The sequence below is a fragment of the Carcharodon carcharias genome, chromosome 12 (assembly GCF_017639515.1).
Source record: "Carcharodon carcharias isolate sCarCar2 chromosome 12, sCarCar2.pri, whole genome shotgun sequence".
NCBI lineage: Eukaryota > Metazoa > Chordata > Chondrichthyes > Lamniformes > Lamnidae > Carcharodon > Carcharodon carcharias.
Genome location: NC_054478.1, coordinates 18838088 through 18853605, shown reverse-complemented (window position 1 = coordinate 18853605; position 15518 = coordinate 18838088). Strand labels below are relative to the sequence as shown.

The 15518-nt window shown below is 42.5% G+C and overlaps 1 protein-coding gene across 1 annotated transcript in view; it reads right to left on the bottom strand.

Annotated features, from left to right (window-relative positions):
- Positions 1 to 6610: 6610 nt before the first annotated feature.
- cfap65 (cilia and flagella associated protein 65) overlaps positions 6611 to 15518 on the bottom strand; it is a 191093-nt gene continuing 182185 nt past the window's right edge. Inside the window, exon 34 of the mRNA XM_041201213.1 lies at positions 6611 to 7065. Within this exon, the coding sequence (XP_041057147.1) occupies positions 6906 to 7065 (160 nt within the window). The 3' untranslated portion in view covers positions 6611 to 6905. The remainder of the gene's footprint in view (positions 7066 to 15518) is intronic.

The following is a 15518-nucleotide window of genomic DNA, read 5'->3' as shown; positions in this document are numbered from 1 at the left end:
TGTTCTCAATCCCAGCTGTGGCCTCACCCCTCCCTATTCCAGCCTTACAACCCTTCAAGATTGTAGTATTAAGGTATTTGGGACTGCAAGGGTTAATGTGGGACTTGGGAAGCAGTACCGCACACATTATGAATGTAGAGAGTCACATGGGAGTGGTAGAGTGCAGTAATGAGTATGGTAGAAATTGACATGAAGATAGCACTTAGTCAGAACTGTATCCTGTACATATGTATATAGTTATGTGTGTTACGACCAGGATGGGAGGAGTATGCGAGTTATCAAGCCCCACTACTCTGCAGGCTGCACCATTAATTTTGTCACTGAAATGGCCAATTGTGTACCTCTGCTTCTAGTACCCAGAAGAAAAGAGACTCTGACCAGGCTTCTTTCAAAAAACTCAGAATTATTAATTTATTTTAAAACAAAACTTCTTTTAACAAGTTGCAAGTACTGGTTAACACACAATTGTAATCGGGAGGTATAACTATCAATCTCTTCCTAAAGAATTCCCCCAGCATACAGACACACACACGCAGGTAAACAAAGGACAAACAGACCGAGTGTCTCTGCAGAGATGGGCTTTAGAGAATGGTTGTTATAAAATAAAGAATAAAGTCTGCAGTCAATGCTGTCGGCCTGGAGTTCTCTCTTGTGAAGAGAGCTGCAGGTAGGTCCCAGAGGATGTCTGAAAGCTCTCAACGTCTGGTCTCAGCTTTGCAGGTCCAAATACAAACTGGTTACATTCAGATGAGGGTGCTCTGGCTACAGGTTGATAGCCACGCACAATATTTAGTTAAGGTAGAGAGAGGGAGCCAGTTAGGGCAGCCTTCCTTCCCCAGCTTGTTCCCCAACAAGACTCCCTTCAAAACCAGCAGGTTCACAACTTAAGTTTTTTCCTCACACCCATGTGACTCCAGCGAGCTACCAACCTTCCTTTTCAGTTTTTTCTCCATCAATTAAAGTGATTTACAGTTCAAAAAAACAACCAGATCTCCCCCAACTACCATGAAGATCAGGTGATTTCTTGGAAGAGGCCTGCTTGCCGACAGTTGAACTTATGGCTTTCTTTTAAAATAAATCCCAGGTTAGCATCCAGATGTCCAGATCATGCCATGTCCTTCCATTTTGTAAAAGAGAAATTCAGACTCGAGAGATATGATTCTAACATGCGTTATTAATAAACAGTTATTGTTCAACCACACAAGCCTCTAGTCCTCTTCATGAGAGAACAGATAACCTTACAACATGGGGGCAGCAGATGAAGGACCCCAAAATGCCTAAGAATGTAAAAGTAAAGAAAATGCAGTCTGACCTGAGAGAAGTGTGCCTAACTTGAAGACTTCGAACATATAGCTGGAGATCGGCTTACAAGGTCCATTACAGATGCGAAGGTTGAAGGGCAGAAGATCCACTGTGCAGCGTAAAAGGACTCCACCAGAGCATGTGGAGGTCCACTGCTAGACCCAATCAAAAGCAGAGTCAAAGGACCTAGCCAGATCACAAAAGGATAAGCAAACTCCAAAAAAAAAAGCTAAAGTAAGCTTTTAAATTCGGCGCAATAATCGGACAACACAGGCAGACCAATTATATGAACAAGCATGGCTTGAAGAACACTGCAGCCCGGAACCAGAGTCAGCGGCGTAACATGTGGCGGCTGTGCATGAAAGAAAAAAGAAATTTTAAAGAGAAGTCAGAGCAAAAATAAGCTTCACTTCAATTCTCCAAATTCAGGAAAGCAACCAGTTGGCCAAAATGATGCATTAAAAAGATTTCTGCAGAATCGCTGAAGTTTAAAACCTCTCCATAATCACGACGGCAGCCCGCCAATACCTGACAAGCGTGGGGAGAAAAAAGAACCATTACTGTAGCGCCATTTAAAAAATAAATATAATTAAAGCTGTGCTGAAACCAGCCATGGATGGTAAGTCAACACTGCCAGACCAATTAAGGCAGGTGGAAGGGCCAGAGCAGGTGCAAAACTGGGCATCATTGGAGAAGATGATTTTTGAGATATATGTTAGCATCAGGGTTGAATAAGAAAACAGAGGCTGAACAAGTGAATATACTATTATAAAAGCAAAATACTGCTGATGCTGGAAATCTGAAACAAAAACAAAAATAGCTGGAAAAACTCAGCAGGTCTGACAGCATCTGTGGAAAGGAATATAGTTAACGTTTCGAGTCCCTATGACTCTTCATCAGAAGAGTCTATTATATTCAGTAGGTCCAATGGTGGTTGACATAATAGCCAGGCAAGGAATAAACAAATTTTTTGATAATTTTGAAGAGGTCATGAAGTCTTTTGACACCTACTACTTTAACCAAAGAAGCAATAAAATCTTGGAGCGAGCAAAATTTAACAAAAGAGTCCAAAAGCCCAGGGAACCCATAAACTCTTCCTAAATAAGTTATACAGATTAGCTGAAGGCTGTGACTATGGTGACCCTATGTCGGAGATCACAAGAGACCAAATAGTAGTGGGAATGGCTGATGATGCTCTTTCAGGTGTACTCTAATCTAAAGAAGATCTGACTTTGGAAAAAGCGATCCAAATTCTCAGTCAACCAGCAGGCCGCCAGTAAAACCGATCCATTTTACACGGTGAAGTTAAACCATGGTGCAGAGCAATCCCAACATTCCAGCTCATAAAGCAACAAAAGGGCAAGGAAAGACAAACACAAGATGGTGGCAGACCACGCCAGTGCTATGGCACCAAAAGACCTCACAGGCACGAGCTGTGTCCAGCTATTACTGCGCAGTGCTTTCATCAGGACACTATGGAAAGATGCGCAAGTCCAAAACAATGAGAAGTACAGAGGGGATCACAAACAAGTCCATGAGGTAAAGAGGTGCTAATGCCCCTTGTGGCTGCTGAGGTCAAATCCCAAGGAGCCGTACAAAGACCATTTACATTTCTAAGGCCAGGATCTGGCCAATGGAAACGATCCGTCTGTGAGGATAAAGGACCCTGAAATCTCTGTGAATTTATCAATGGATAACACATTAACCATTTTAAGAATACAGACAGGGAATATACATCCTTTGTCCAAACCAAGGGGAAGAAGTGGGAGTTATGTCACATGAGCCCCCTACCCCACCCCCAACATCAAGCTGCTAGAGCCTGTAATGTTGCATTGTGGAGCTGAAAGAGGCAGTGTGCCATCTTCCATCAACCAAACAGCAGCAGAACCAGAGCTCTGTCCAGGTTTAAATTGCCTGGCCCTCATCTACACTGTTTCTATAAGAACATCTTAACTTCTGTACCGGCGCCTACAAGTTTACTTCCTCCCTATGGGCCCAGCTCATCATGGAAATCGTCTTTACTGGAAAAGTGAATTATCCAGCATCAGTCTTCAGCCACCCAACTCTGAAAGAGTACACCTTTGGACTTTGATCTTGGACCCTGGACTCATGTGAAACAATAACTCTTTATCGTCTCTATTGTCTTTGCCCTGTACCTTTTTCTTTTTCTTATTCCTCTTTTATTTGATGAATGTACCAGGGGTTACATAATGACACCCCTCCCCGCATTTCAGTGTGTGAAAATAAACTAACCCTCTGATTTTACCCTATCTCGAGTTTGCTGTGGAGTTATTAATAGAGGATTGGATCACTCCAACACTGAGGGGTTGGGACAAAACACCACCACTTATAAAGCAGGAAATCAAAAATCAAAAACACCTTTCTGTTCACGGACGGGTGGTGAGAGGAGAAATCAGAGCTGTTTAAATTAAACCCCCCTCTTGTCCGTAACAATGTGTTATTAAAAAATAGTTGTTCAACCATACAAGCCTCTAGACTTCTTCATGAGAAAACATACAATCTTGTTATGGCAAAGTGGATGGGAAATGCTGAGCTGCTCAAATCCCAGACGGAAACTTGAAACCGCTGCCACAACTGTTTTGCAATTTGTATTTTATTTTGAGATGCATGCCTTGAATTCGGTAGTAATAAGTCCACCGGGTCTTAGAGGATTTTTAACAAAACTAAATTAAACATTTATTAATAGAAGAAAGTATTTTAAGCATATACAGAGGTCTACAAATTACTGCTATAATAACTCCTAAATCCCCTAATTGATCTGACTCCCAGTTACACCTCCATTAAGGCAACAGTAAAAACAAATAAATTCCAACAGACCCAGGTAAAGCACATAATACCCTGGACAGTGATTTCACGGTGAATTTTCTTAGCTTCGGTTCCTGTAGACAACAACTTGATGCATAGAGGCTGGAGGTTTTTCGCACTTATATCTTAGAATGCCTTCTCCTCATACATAACCTCATCTCCTTTATACATGTTTTTCCCTTAATGTAAATTCCATTGTTCCATTATGTCTTTGCAACTTTACTCTTCTCATAATATAAATATTTCATAGTACTCATATTGTTAGTAACCTTTGAGAAAAATAAACACGCTGTATGGGTTAGCTTCTTATGGCTAGGTGTAACATCTTACCAGCTCTTTGAAATTCAAACTAACCTATTTTATCTAAAAAATGCAAATATTCCTCACATGTCACATTCTAAAACTTCAGCCATGTTTATGTATTTAGCATGTCAAACCTAGCTTTCCTTTTGATAACTCAAAAGCTTCAGACCAGCTGCCTCCAATTCTATTAAATCCCCCACACACACACATCCACAGGGAGAAACTAATCCAAACCCTATTATTAACCGACCTTTACAATAAACCACAGTACTATGATGAAAATGATTATATTTTCATGACAACCTTACAATAGAGATCTCCGCACTCCTCCAATTCTAGCCTCTTGTGCATCCCTGATATTCTTCACTCCAGCACTGATGGTTGTGCTTTAGCCGCCCGAGCCCTATACTCTGGAATATTCTGCCTAAACTTCTCCTCCTCTCTATCTCTCACCCACCTATTAAGAGGCACCTGAAAAATCACCTCTATGGCCATGGCCAGGATTTTCTCTTTGGTGTGCAGGGGTGGGCCCCTTGAGTCATCTGCACACCTGCCAAGCTGTTAAAGGCCTGTTAAAGCCATTGATCACCCAACTGGACAAATTGTCAGGGCTGCCCGTCCAACATTAAGGCTGGCGGGCAGGCGAAGAGCCCAGGCGGCCGTCCCATTTTTCATGAAACCTCACCCAAGGGCGGGATGAGGTTTCATGAAGGGTTTATTAATTAAATAAAAGTTTTCATGAAAACTCATAAACGTGTCCCAGCTCATGTGACACTGTCATATCAGGGGACATGTCTGAATAATTTTCTTTCTTTCAAAGTTTCACGTTGAACATAATCTCCCTGAGGCAGCTGCATGCCTCAGGGAGATTTCTGCCCTCTCTCGCGCCCAGGTACAAAAGAGCGCAGGCCCCAACTCTCCCTCCTCCCCCCACCCACACAGGTAGTGCTGAGCACTACTGTGCGTGCATCACGCTGGGTGGGTCTTAATTGGCCCGCCCACATAAAATGGCGGCGTGCAGCTGATCACGGGCGGCAATCGGTTCCCCGCCCGCCCACGCCCACTTCTGTCCGGGCTGCCCGACAGAGAGAAAACTATCCCCCGTGTTTTTGATCACCTGACCTAAGCTCAAGAACTCCCTCACTAAACCTCCCTAGCTTTCCTTTCTATATGATGGTTTTTAAAACCTACCCTTTTTGACCAAGCTTTTGGTCATCTGTCCCAATTTCTCCTTACGAGGCTCAGAGTAAACTTTCAATTAGTGAAATGTCCCAAGGCTCTTCAGAGGAGCGCTACCAAACAACATGTGACACTGAACCATATATGAAATCTCTGGGACAGATGATCAAAGATTTGACCAATGAAGCAAGTTTTCAAGAGTACAATAAAAGGAGGAGTGGGAGAGGCAATGAGGTTTAGGGAGGTACTCATTCCAGAGCTTGGGGCCTAGACAACTCGCGGCATAGCCACCAATAGTGAAAAAAAAAGTTGGGGATGCTGAAGACGCCAGAATTGAAGGAGTGCAAAGATCTCAGAGCATTCTGGGAAGTTAGAGAGGGAGGAAGGGGCGAGGCCATGAAGAAATTTGAAAACCAGGATGAGAATTTTTAAATCAAGGCACTGTTGGACCAGGAGCCAAGGTAGGTCAGCGAGTGCTGGGTGAACAGGATTTTGTGCAAATTAGGATAAGGGTAGCAGAGTTTTGGATGAGCAGAAGTTTAGGTAGGCTGGAAGATGAGAGGCTGGCCAGGAGAACACTGGAACAGTCAATACGATAAAAGGGACAAAGTGACAAGTAGGGTTGCCACGGAGGAAGTGATCACCCAGTAGAACAGGGAGCTTCTTATTACTCCCTGCTCAAGAATGAGGAGTCTCCCTAGATACTGAAGCAGAATTCAAGTTATGATCCGATTTAGGCTTTGTGGAAAATGAGTATTGGTATAAAATGCATCATGAGATGAACACAGTGTAAAAGCGGCATAGCCTTTCCTTAGCGTCCAAGAGAAAGCATCCTTGGATTAAGTTAATCTCTGGGGCTTTAGATAGAAATGGTGGAAATAAAAATGAGGCAAAAATAAATTTAAATGTAATCACTTTTAATTGTTGTACTTATATATTAAACAGCACTTTCACAACATACATTGGGATGTTCAGCAAAACCAAGTCATTAAATCCATCCTTTACTTTTAGTGCCACTCAACCCAAAATGTGTAGCACTGTAGCCAAGCAAATCTTGCTGTTTGTTTGCATTTTAACTCTGTAAGTGTTTTTGTTAAGTCTATTACGTAACAAAAATAATTTATTCCACTAAAATCTTTAAAATTCCAAGGTTGTCCTTTTTATTTTCCCCCCTCCCCCTCTGATTCAGATCAGACCGTCTCTCTTGCTTTACCCAAGGTTTTGACCAGTGCTCGAGAGACACCTTCTCATCAAGGGTTTAGTGCTTCCCTATTAGAAAGGCATCAGTTCAAAGGTTAGATAGTCTGTTTGCTGATCTGACTGGAGGTCAGTGGGAGATGGATTTTGTAGGAGTTCTTTTGATTCATCTTTCCTGGAACCCCATTATGAGGTCCAGCTATCGCATTCATGGCTGCAATTGATGCTGGCCTCTTACAATCAAGCTGGTCCGATGTTCTGGTGAACAAACAAAGGAGAAAAAAATAAAATAAAATCACAATTAAAAATCGATAGTAAAGAAAAAGACATATCAGTCATGATCTTATTGGATAGTAACCTGTATAGAGAGTATTTTGTGTTGCAGACTGTCCAAGGACACTTAACAAAGGAGATATCAATAAAAACATTTTTGATACTGAGCCACATAAGGAGACATCAGGATAGGTGGCCAAGAGCTTGGCTAAGGAGGTAGTAGGTTTTAAGGACCTTCTAAAAAGGAGAGAGAGGTAGAGAGACAGAGACACTTAGGGAGGGAATTTCAGAGCTTGGTGCCCAGGCATCTAAAGGCACGGTTGTCAATGGTGCAGCATTTGAAATCAATGATCTGTGAGAGGCCAGAATTGGAGGAGCAAAGAGATCTTGGAGGGTTGTTGGACTGGAGGAGGTTACAGAGATAGTTGAGGCTGTTCATGGATTTGAAAATAAGGGATAAGGAAGTTAAAATTGAGGTGGTGTCACACTGAGATCCAGAGCAGGTCAGCAAGCATAGAGTGATGAATGGTGGAACGGTAAGAGGGGCTGAATGGCCTACGCATGTTCCTACAAAACCTGGTTTTATTTTCATCTTGTTCCTGCTCTTTTTCATTTGGTCCCTGAATTTCTTTTCATCTGCAGGCAGAAAGTCAGACTCTGGCGCATGCCCGCCAACCGAAATATCACACAGCTGCGCATTGACGTTGGGACACTTGCCCGATGTCAACGTGCATCATTTTACACTCAAGCAGGTCAGGCAAGTGCCCGCCTGCCGAGGTAAAAAATTTGCCCATGGTTGCTAAATTTGCTGATGATACAAAGGTAGGTAGGAAAGTAAGTTGTGAAGAGGACATAAGGAGGCTACAAAGGGATATAGATAGGTTAAGTGAGTGGGCAAAGATCTGGCAAATGAAATATAATGTGAAATTGGGAAAATGTGAAATTGTTCATTTTGGCAGGAAGAATAAAAAAGAAGCATATTATCTAAATGGTGAGAGATTGCAGAACTCTGAGATGCAGAGAGATCTGGGTGTCCTAGTGCATGGATCGCAAAAGGTTAGTATGTTGGTACAGCAAGTAATTAGGAAAGCCAATAAAATGTTATTTTTATTGCGAGGTAATTGAATACAAAAGCAGGGAGGATATGCTTCAGTTATACAAGGCATTGGTGAGACCGCATCTTAAGTACTGTGTACAGTACTGGTCTCCTTATTTAAGGAAGGATGTAAATGCATTGGAAGCAGTTCAGAGAAGGTTTACTAGGCTAATACCTGGAATGGGTGGGTTGTTTTATGAGGAAAGGTCGGACAGGCTAGGCTTGTATCCACCGGAGTTTAGAAGAGTAAGAGGCAACTTGATTAAAAAATATAAGATCCTGAGGCGTCTCGATAGGGTGGACGTGGAAAGGATGTTTCTTCTTGAGGGAGAATCTAAAGTTAAAACATATAAGATCTTGAGGGGATAGGGTGGATGTGGAAAGGATGTTTCTTCTTGTGAGAGAATCTAAAATTAGGGGTCACTGTTTAAAAATAAGGGGTCACAGAGATGAGGAGAAATTTTTCACTCAGACGGTTGTGAGTCTTTGGAACTATCTTCCTCAAAAGGAGGTGGAAGCAGAATCTTTGAATATTTTTAAGGCAGAGGTAGATAAGTTCTTGATAAGCAAGGGATGAAAGGTCATTGGGGGTTGGCAGGAGTTTGGAGTTGAGGTTGCAATCAGATCAGCCATGATCTTATTGAATGGTGGAGCAGGCTCAAGAGGCTGAGTGGCCTACTCCTGCTCCTAATTCCTATGTTCAAAAGTTGATGACTCCACGCTGCAGGTCGCTGGGGAAAAGGTACTCCTTTCGAGCAGTAATGTTCTGATTGGCAAGGCTAAGAGCTGAAATTGTGCTTGTGAAATGGTGTTTGAGTTCACTTGGGAATCCAGGGGACAGATTCTTGAGAAACAAGACTGAATGAGCAACTTTATTCAGAGAGAATTCCAAGGCCAGATCTTGAAGATGAAGACTGGAAACCCTCATGAGAGAGACAGAGTTTCAGTGAGATTGGTTGCCTTACAGTGTGACTAACGTCTGGGTGGGTTGTTGAGAAATCCATGGAATCTGTTTTGATTGCAACTGTCATTTATTATGCAGTGTGGTGTGTCCAACCACAGTTTGTGGTTCACATGTACCTCATACTTACCCTAAATATTGGAGTATAAGAGAGATATTGTAAATTGTTTTATTTTTCTGGCCTTGTATAGTAAAGTTTATTTTTGTTTGTTCAAAACCATGGAATTTTGTGGCTTTAATCACTGAGCAAGTGTCTTGAATCTCAAACTTCATCTACTTTAAACAAAACGTTATTGCTCCCTAATTGGATCTCCCCAACATCTTGGGGGTCTGGCCAAGGATCATAACAGGTCTGGATCTGAGGCCCTTAGATCTATTTTTTAAGCACTCCACAAGACTTTGAGGTATGAGGCAATGCCTACATGGTCCCAACACTAACTCAGCTTCCAGATGGCTGCAAGGGCCTTTCGATTCTGGGCAGTCAGTGATCAGTATGGTCCATTCTGTCCATTGTGCCTCAGTTAGTTCTATAAAGGATCTACTCAATTCATTCTTCCTCCCTGTTCCCTCACAAAGTCCGACAATGTTCTTCCCTTTAAGTATTTATCCAATTCCCTTTTGAAAGTTACTATTGAAGCCACTTCCACCAAACTTCCAGGTAGCGCATTCCTGATCATAACAACACCCTTTGTAAATTCTCTTCATGTCTTGCTTTGGTTCCTTGCCAATTCCCTTGGGGGCAGGGGTTTTTCCGTGGGTCCCCACCATCATGGTCAATATTGGCACTGTGTGGGAAACAGTCATCCAGTTATGATTTTCCTCAAATTGGTCAATTAATGGCCTGAAGGTGGACTTACTGTACAGCTAAGGACTTCGAGCGGGACTCTTGAAGCTGGACAGGCCTCCTTCTGTGCTGTAAGATCCTATTCTATGATTTTCCAAGCAGAATGGAATGATGATTTGCATAGATAGTTGACCATCCAAGAGGTGATCGAGCTTTTGTGGAATATTGATTGTTGACAGTGGTGAATGACCTTATAAATGGAGGTTACCTCAAGAACATTCAATGAGGAATGCTGGAAACTGGTTCTATAGTGATATTCAGATGGGAACCGGATAAATACTTGAAGGAAAATATTGAGAAAGACTAGGAAAGTGGGATCAGTTTGGTAGCTCTTTCAATGGGCCGGCACAAACATGATGGGACAAATGGCCTCCTTCTGTACTGCATCATTCTATAACTTTCCATCCAAATAACAAAATAGAATTGGTGAACTTGCATAAAAAATTAAAAGCATACTAGAGATATTGTGGAATATATTTCCCAGGCATCATTGCCACAGTACTCTTTTCTGCCCCTTTCATTTCAGCAAAAAATATGGTTAATTATGATATTGCTTTTTATTCATACCAGCTGAAGGCATCATAACAACACCCTATGTAAATTCCCTGGCCATCAGTGGTAAGCAAAGGAAATCAAAGAATGCAGAAGAGTGTAGAATTGGAGGAACATAAGGGCAGGGTTTTCCCCTTTGTTCAGCAGGCACGGGGTGCAAGGCTGAGAAACAGCTGCGAAACGGACCGCCTCCCGCAATCATGTTACGACCGCGATTTCACGCTGGTTGGCCAGTAAACGGCCAGCCAGTGTGAAATGCGTACAGAGAGCCTCAGCGCTGCTGGGGTGGTGGTTGGGGGGGGGGGGGGGGGGTGGGTGGGCTGTGGGAGGAGTGCAAGTGTTAAAATCTGCACATTCCAATCTTCATGCTCACTGAAAGCTCCTTGAAGGCACAGAGCTGCCTCAAGGAACTGAAGAACTTCAAAATGAAAAATTAAGATTTTACAAATAATATAAAGATGTCCCTACATGTGACTCAGTCACGTGAAGAGGGACATGTTAAAAATGTAAAAAAAATTTCTATTTTTTTTATTTACTGTTGGAAAGCTCATCCCATCCCATAGGATGATGTTTCCTAAAATATGCAAAGGCCGCCTGGCCTATTCGCCTGCCTGCCAACCATAAGGTTTGACGGGCAGCAAGAAACAACATTCAATTACTTGCTTAATGGCCTTAATAAGCCTCCTAATTGTCAGCAGGCGCGCAGCCAACTCTCACGCGTGCCCACCAACTGAAATATCGCACGAGTGTGCGATGATGTCGGGATGCTCACCTGATGTCATTGCACACTATTTTACTCCCGATCAGGTCAGGCACTCACCCACCCACAGGACGAAAAATTCTGCCCAAAGATCTCAGAGGGTTGTAAAGCTGGAGGAGTTACAGAAATAGTGGGGGGGTGGAATGGGGGGGGGGCGAAGCTATGGAAGTGATTTAGCATGACAAAAGCTTGGAAGACAAGGTGCAAGAAATGGCTCCTGGCAGAACTCTTGCTGGATGGAAAATATTCCAGGGCTATGGGAAAGAACAGGGGACTGCGACTTCTTGGATTACTCTTCATAAGAGCTGGTGCAGACTCAATGGGCTGAATGGTTTCCTTCTGTGGTCTACTATGTGTTCTATGGAAGGGAAACAATTGTTAGGTAAGTTCCCTTATAATTACAGCCTTCTACTCACTGACCTTGGTAAGGTCGATGATTGAGATGAATTGATCCAGTTGAAGAGCTAACTCAAGCATGATGGGCCAAATGGTCTCCTTCTGAGCTGTAATTTCTGCGCCATATCGGTTGCAAAAATAATATACATCTATCAGGTGACTGTAAATGCTACAGATAAGTTACTTGTTGAGTAACTTCACTTACTTTGAGTGGTCGCTGTCCAAATCGCTCTTACTCTTTGATGTTTTAGTTCCAACCTCTTGTGGACTAAATTCAGAGAAAGCTAAAGATTACTATCAAATTTAATCAAAATATATCAGGTTATTCCTCAGGTAGTTTATAATGGGACTAAGGCATAGAGTTCAAGTCTGACCCAGATTTGATCCTTGGTCTATGCTTAGTGTGCAACAGATTGACCACTCCAACTGACCGGAGTCCACTTAGGTTAAAATAAAAAACAAATAAGTAATAAGAATCTTGCCAGGATTTTCATTGAAGGACTTTTGGACTTTACCTGGATTAATTATCTGCTAAACGGAGCGATTGGGTTAAAAGTACTTTTAAACTGACTGTTCAGGAGAGCATGTTGGGGAACGTGACCAAAGCGTTTTGGAAGACAGTCTGGAAATTTACTGATAAGAAGATCTCCGGAGACTCTGAGTAACCATTGCAAATGCCAGGTACTGTTTGGTAGCATTAATCTGTGGAACCATGGGCAAGGGAGAATGGAAGAGTGGTTTTGATTTTCCACAAGAACAGGAGGAGTCAGTGGCATAGGAGTAATATCACTGGTTCAAATCCCACCATGGCAGCTGGTGGAATTTAAATTCAACTAATAAATCTTGAATATAAAGCAAGTCTCAGTAATAGTGACCAGGACATCATCTATCGACATCCACTGTTATTGATTGTTGTAAAAACCCATCTAGTTCACTCATGTCCTTTAGGAAAGGAAATCTGCCATCCTTACCAGATCTGGCCTCATTTGGCTCCAGACTCACGGTAATGTGGTTGACTCTTAACTGTCCTCTGAAATGGCTTAGCAAGGCACTCAGTTCAAGGGCAATTAAGGATAGGCAACAAATGCTGGTCTTGCCAGCGATGCCCACATCCTGTTAAAGAATTTTTAAAAGGCCGATGTAAGGGACAGTTGATGGGACAATGCTCAGTCCATGAGTTGCACCAGAAAAACATAACGCAGGAATTATTAATCTCTCATTAATGGGATGTTGGCAGAGAATCGGCTATTTGGGGTTTTAATTGTATCAGTGATTTAAAAGTTGTACACATCTCTGTTGTGTTATGTCATGCCATTGTAATGTAAAGGTGCTCGACAGAGCAAAGCTTAATGAGGAACTAGAAAATAGCACCATCTACGGCATGATGTATAGAGTCACATAGTAATAGGCTGAGAGAACAGTCCAGAGAGAACACTCTGGAACCAGCCTGCATGGAGGTAACAGCACCAGGCATGACAGTAACACGGGATCTGTAAATAGTTAAAGGTTGACAATAAAGAGTTCATGTTTAAATATACAACTCTGCAGGATCTCATCTTTGAGACAACAACGCCACCATGGTACAACATGGTTGGCAGTGATGGGATATTAGCGCAATCAACATAGCACAACAATCCCTGTCTACAAATCTGTTATTAAAAACCATTGGTTAGAACATTTTAAAGTCTTGGTTGACCTCACCTCTGATTAGCCTAAAGTGTTAAGAGAGTACAAACAAATTATCCTACATCAGTCTGGTCCTCCTACAGGGAACTGTGCTGGTTAATGTAGTTATCAGGCTCAATTCCAATAAGCAGCTCCTCACATCGGATAGATGCCTAGAAATGCTTTGCAGGAAATAAAATGGGATACAAAAGTGGATTGGGGAAGGACAATAAAAAAACAGATTTTAAAAGTTGGACAAGGGCAGAAGGTAGAGAGAGAGATTTTGAGCAGAAAGGGATTTGGCAGAAAGACTTTTTGGAGACAGATTGTCAGAAGGAGAGGTTCTAGAGTGAGAAGGGGGCAAGGTGTTGAAAGTAAGGTTGTCAATGGTGGAATAAATAGGTTTCCTACCGACATACACTGCCTTAATCAGTGCTCATAGGTACTGCAGGATTCCCTGGGTCAGACAACTCTACCCCAGCAAAATGTTCACTCCTACAGGGGAGAAAATTGCGATTTTTTTTTTTTACTATCAGATGGTTTGTTGCTTCAATATTAATGCTATTTTTGTTAACGAAATATATGTTTTGCTCTAGATTTTTAGTGACATCATGTTGAGGAGGATAACTATTTAACGCTATCCTTACATTTCATAGTTGGTGCAAGTGTTTCCCAGAGCATAGTATAAGGGAGGCTCATTTCAACAGCATTGTGGGCCAGGAGGAACATGAGAGCTCCCCACTTTCCCTCAGAAAAGTCTTCAGCGTCCTTTCTGTCAATCACGTCCTCTTTCTCTCTCCCCCGCCGCAATTCCAGACTTCTGCCTCAATCACCGATCTATCAATTCTATGCCATGTTCACAGCCAACCACCCTCTTCCCGCATCAGTATCATTCTCCAGCAGCCATCCCACTTCCGACTGTCTCTCCTTCTCTCCATCCCTCCTATGATCACCTGCCATCCCATTCTTGTTTGTCAACAACTATCCCCAATGGCCCCCAGCCACCAGGTGGTGGTGAGCTACATGCTGGGCAGCCTGTCAATTTGGAGGAAATGGAAGAAAACATTACACTGAGGTCCTGTCATTCTCTGATACACATCTCAACGCCTTCCCCAACTGTTCTCATCTTCTGCTGTACCCTCACTATAGAGGCTGGAGCTCATAAGTCAGTTTGTCCATGTTAGTCTAAAGCTTGCCTGTGTATAAAGTGTTTCTTATACTATACTGCTTGAATTGTTTTCTCAAAACTGAGTTTCAGTAAAAATGGTGACACAATATGGAATCAACAGTTAACAGCAACTTGCATTAACACCACATCTTTAATATCCCAAAGTGCTTTATAGGAGTGTTATCAAACAGTTGACACAAATTTCACATTACATCACAGAAGACTGCAGCAGAATCAAGTTTCTTGGAGCCACTTAAAGGCGGAGATAGCGAGGTAGAAAGATTTACGAAGAGAGTTTCAGAGCTTGGGACTCAGGCAGTTGAAGGCATGGCTTCACATGCTTAAATTAGGGGATACATAAGAGGCTAGGATTAGAAGATCACAGAGTACTAAAGGTTGTGCAGCTGGGAGAGGTGAATGATATAAGAAGGGGCAAAGCCATTGAGGGGTTTGAAAACTGCTGGGTCAAAATCCCGGAAATCCCTCCCTAACAGCACTGTGGGTGTACCTACACCACATGGACTGCAGCGGTTCAAGAAGCAGCTCACCACCACCTTCTCAAGGGCAACTAGAGATGGGCAATAAATGCTGGCCCAGCCAGTGAAGCCAACATCCTGTGAATGAATTTAAAAAAAACAAAGGGGAGAATTTTAAAATCAAGGCATTGGTGAACCAGCAACTAACAGGTCAGTGAATACAGGGGTGATCGATGAACAGGACTTGGTGCGAGTTTGGAAATGGACAGCAGAGTTTTGGATGAGCTCAATTTTATGGAGGATGCAAGAGTGGGAGGCCAGCCATAAGAGGATTAGAATTGTCAAACCTAGAGGTCACAAAGGCATGGATAAGCATTCCAGGAGCAGATGAGCAGGGTCAGGAATGAGTGAGGTTATACGAATGGTCATGGTGAAGGTGAAGTTGAACGCAGGGAAATGACTGGGAAAACAATCCAAAGATGTTTATTTAAAAGCAATATTCCTCAAAACTGATAAGATT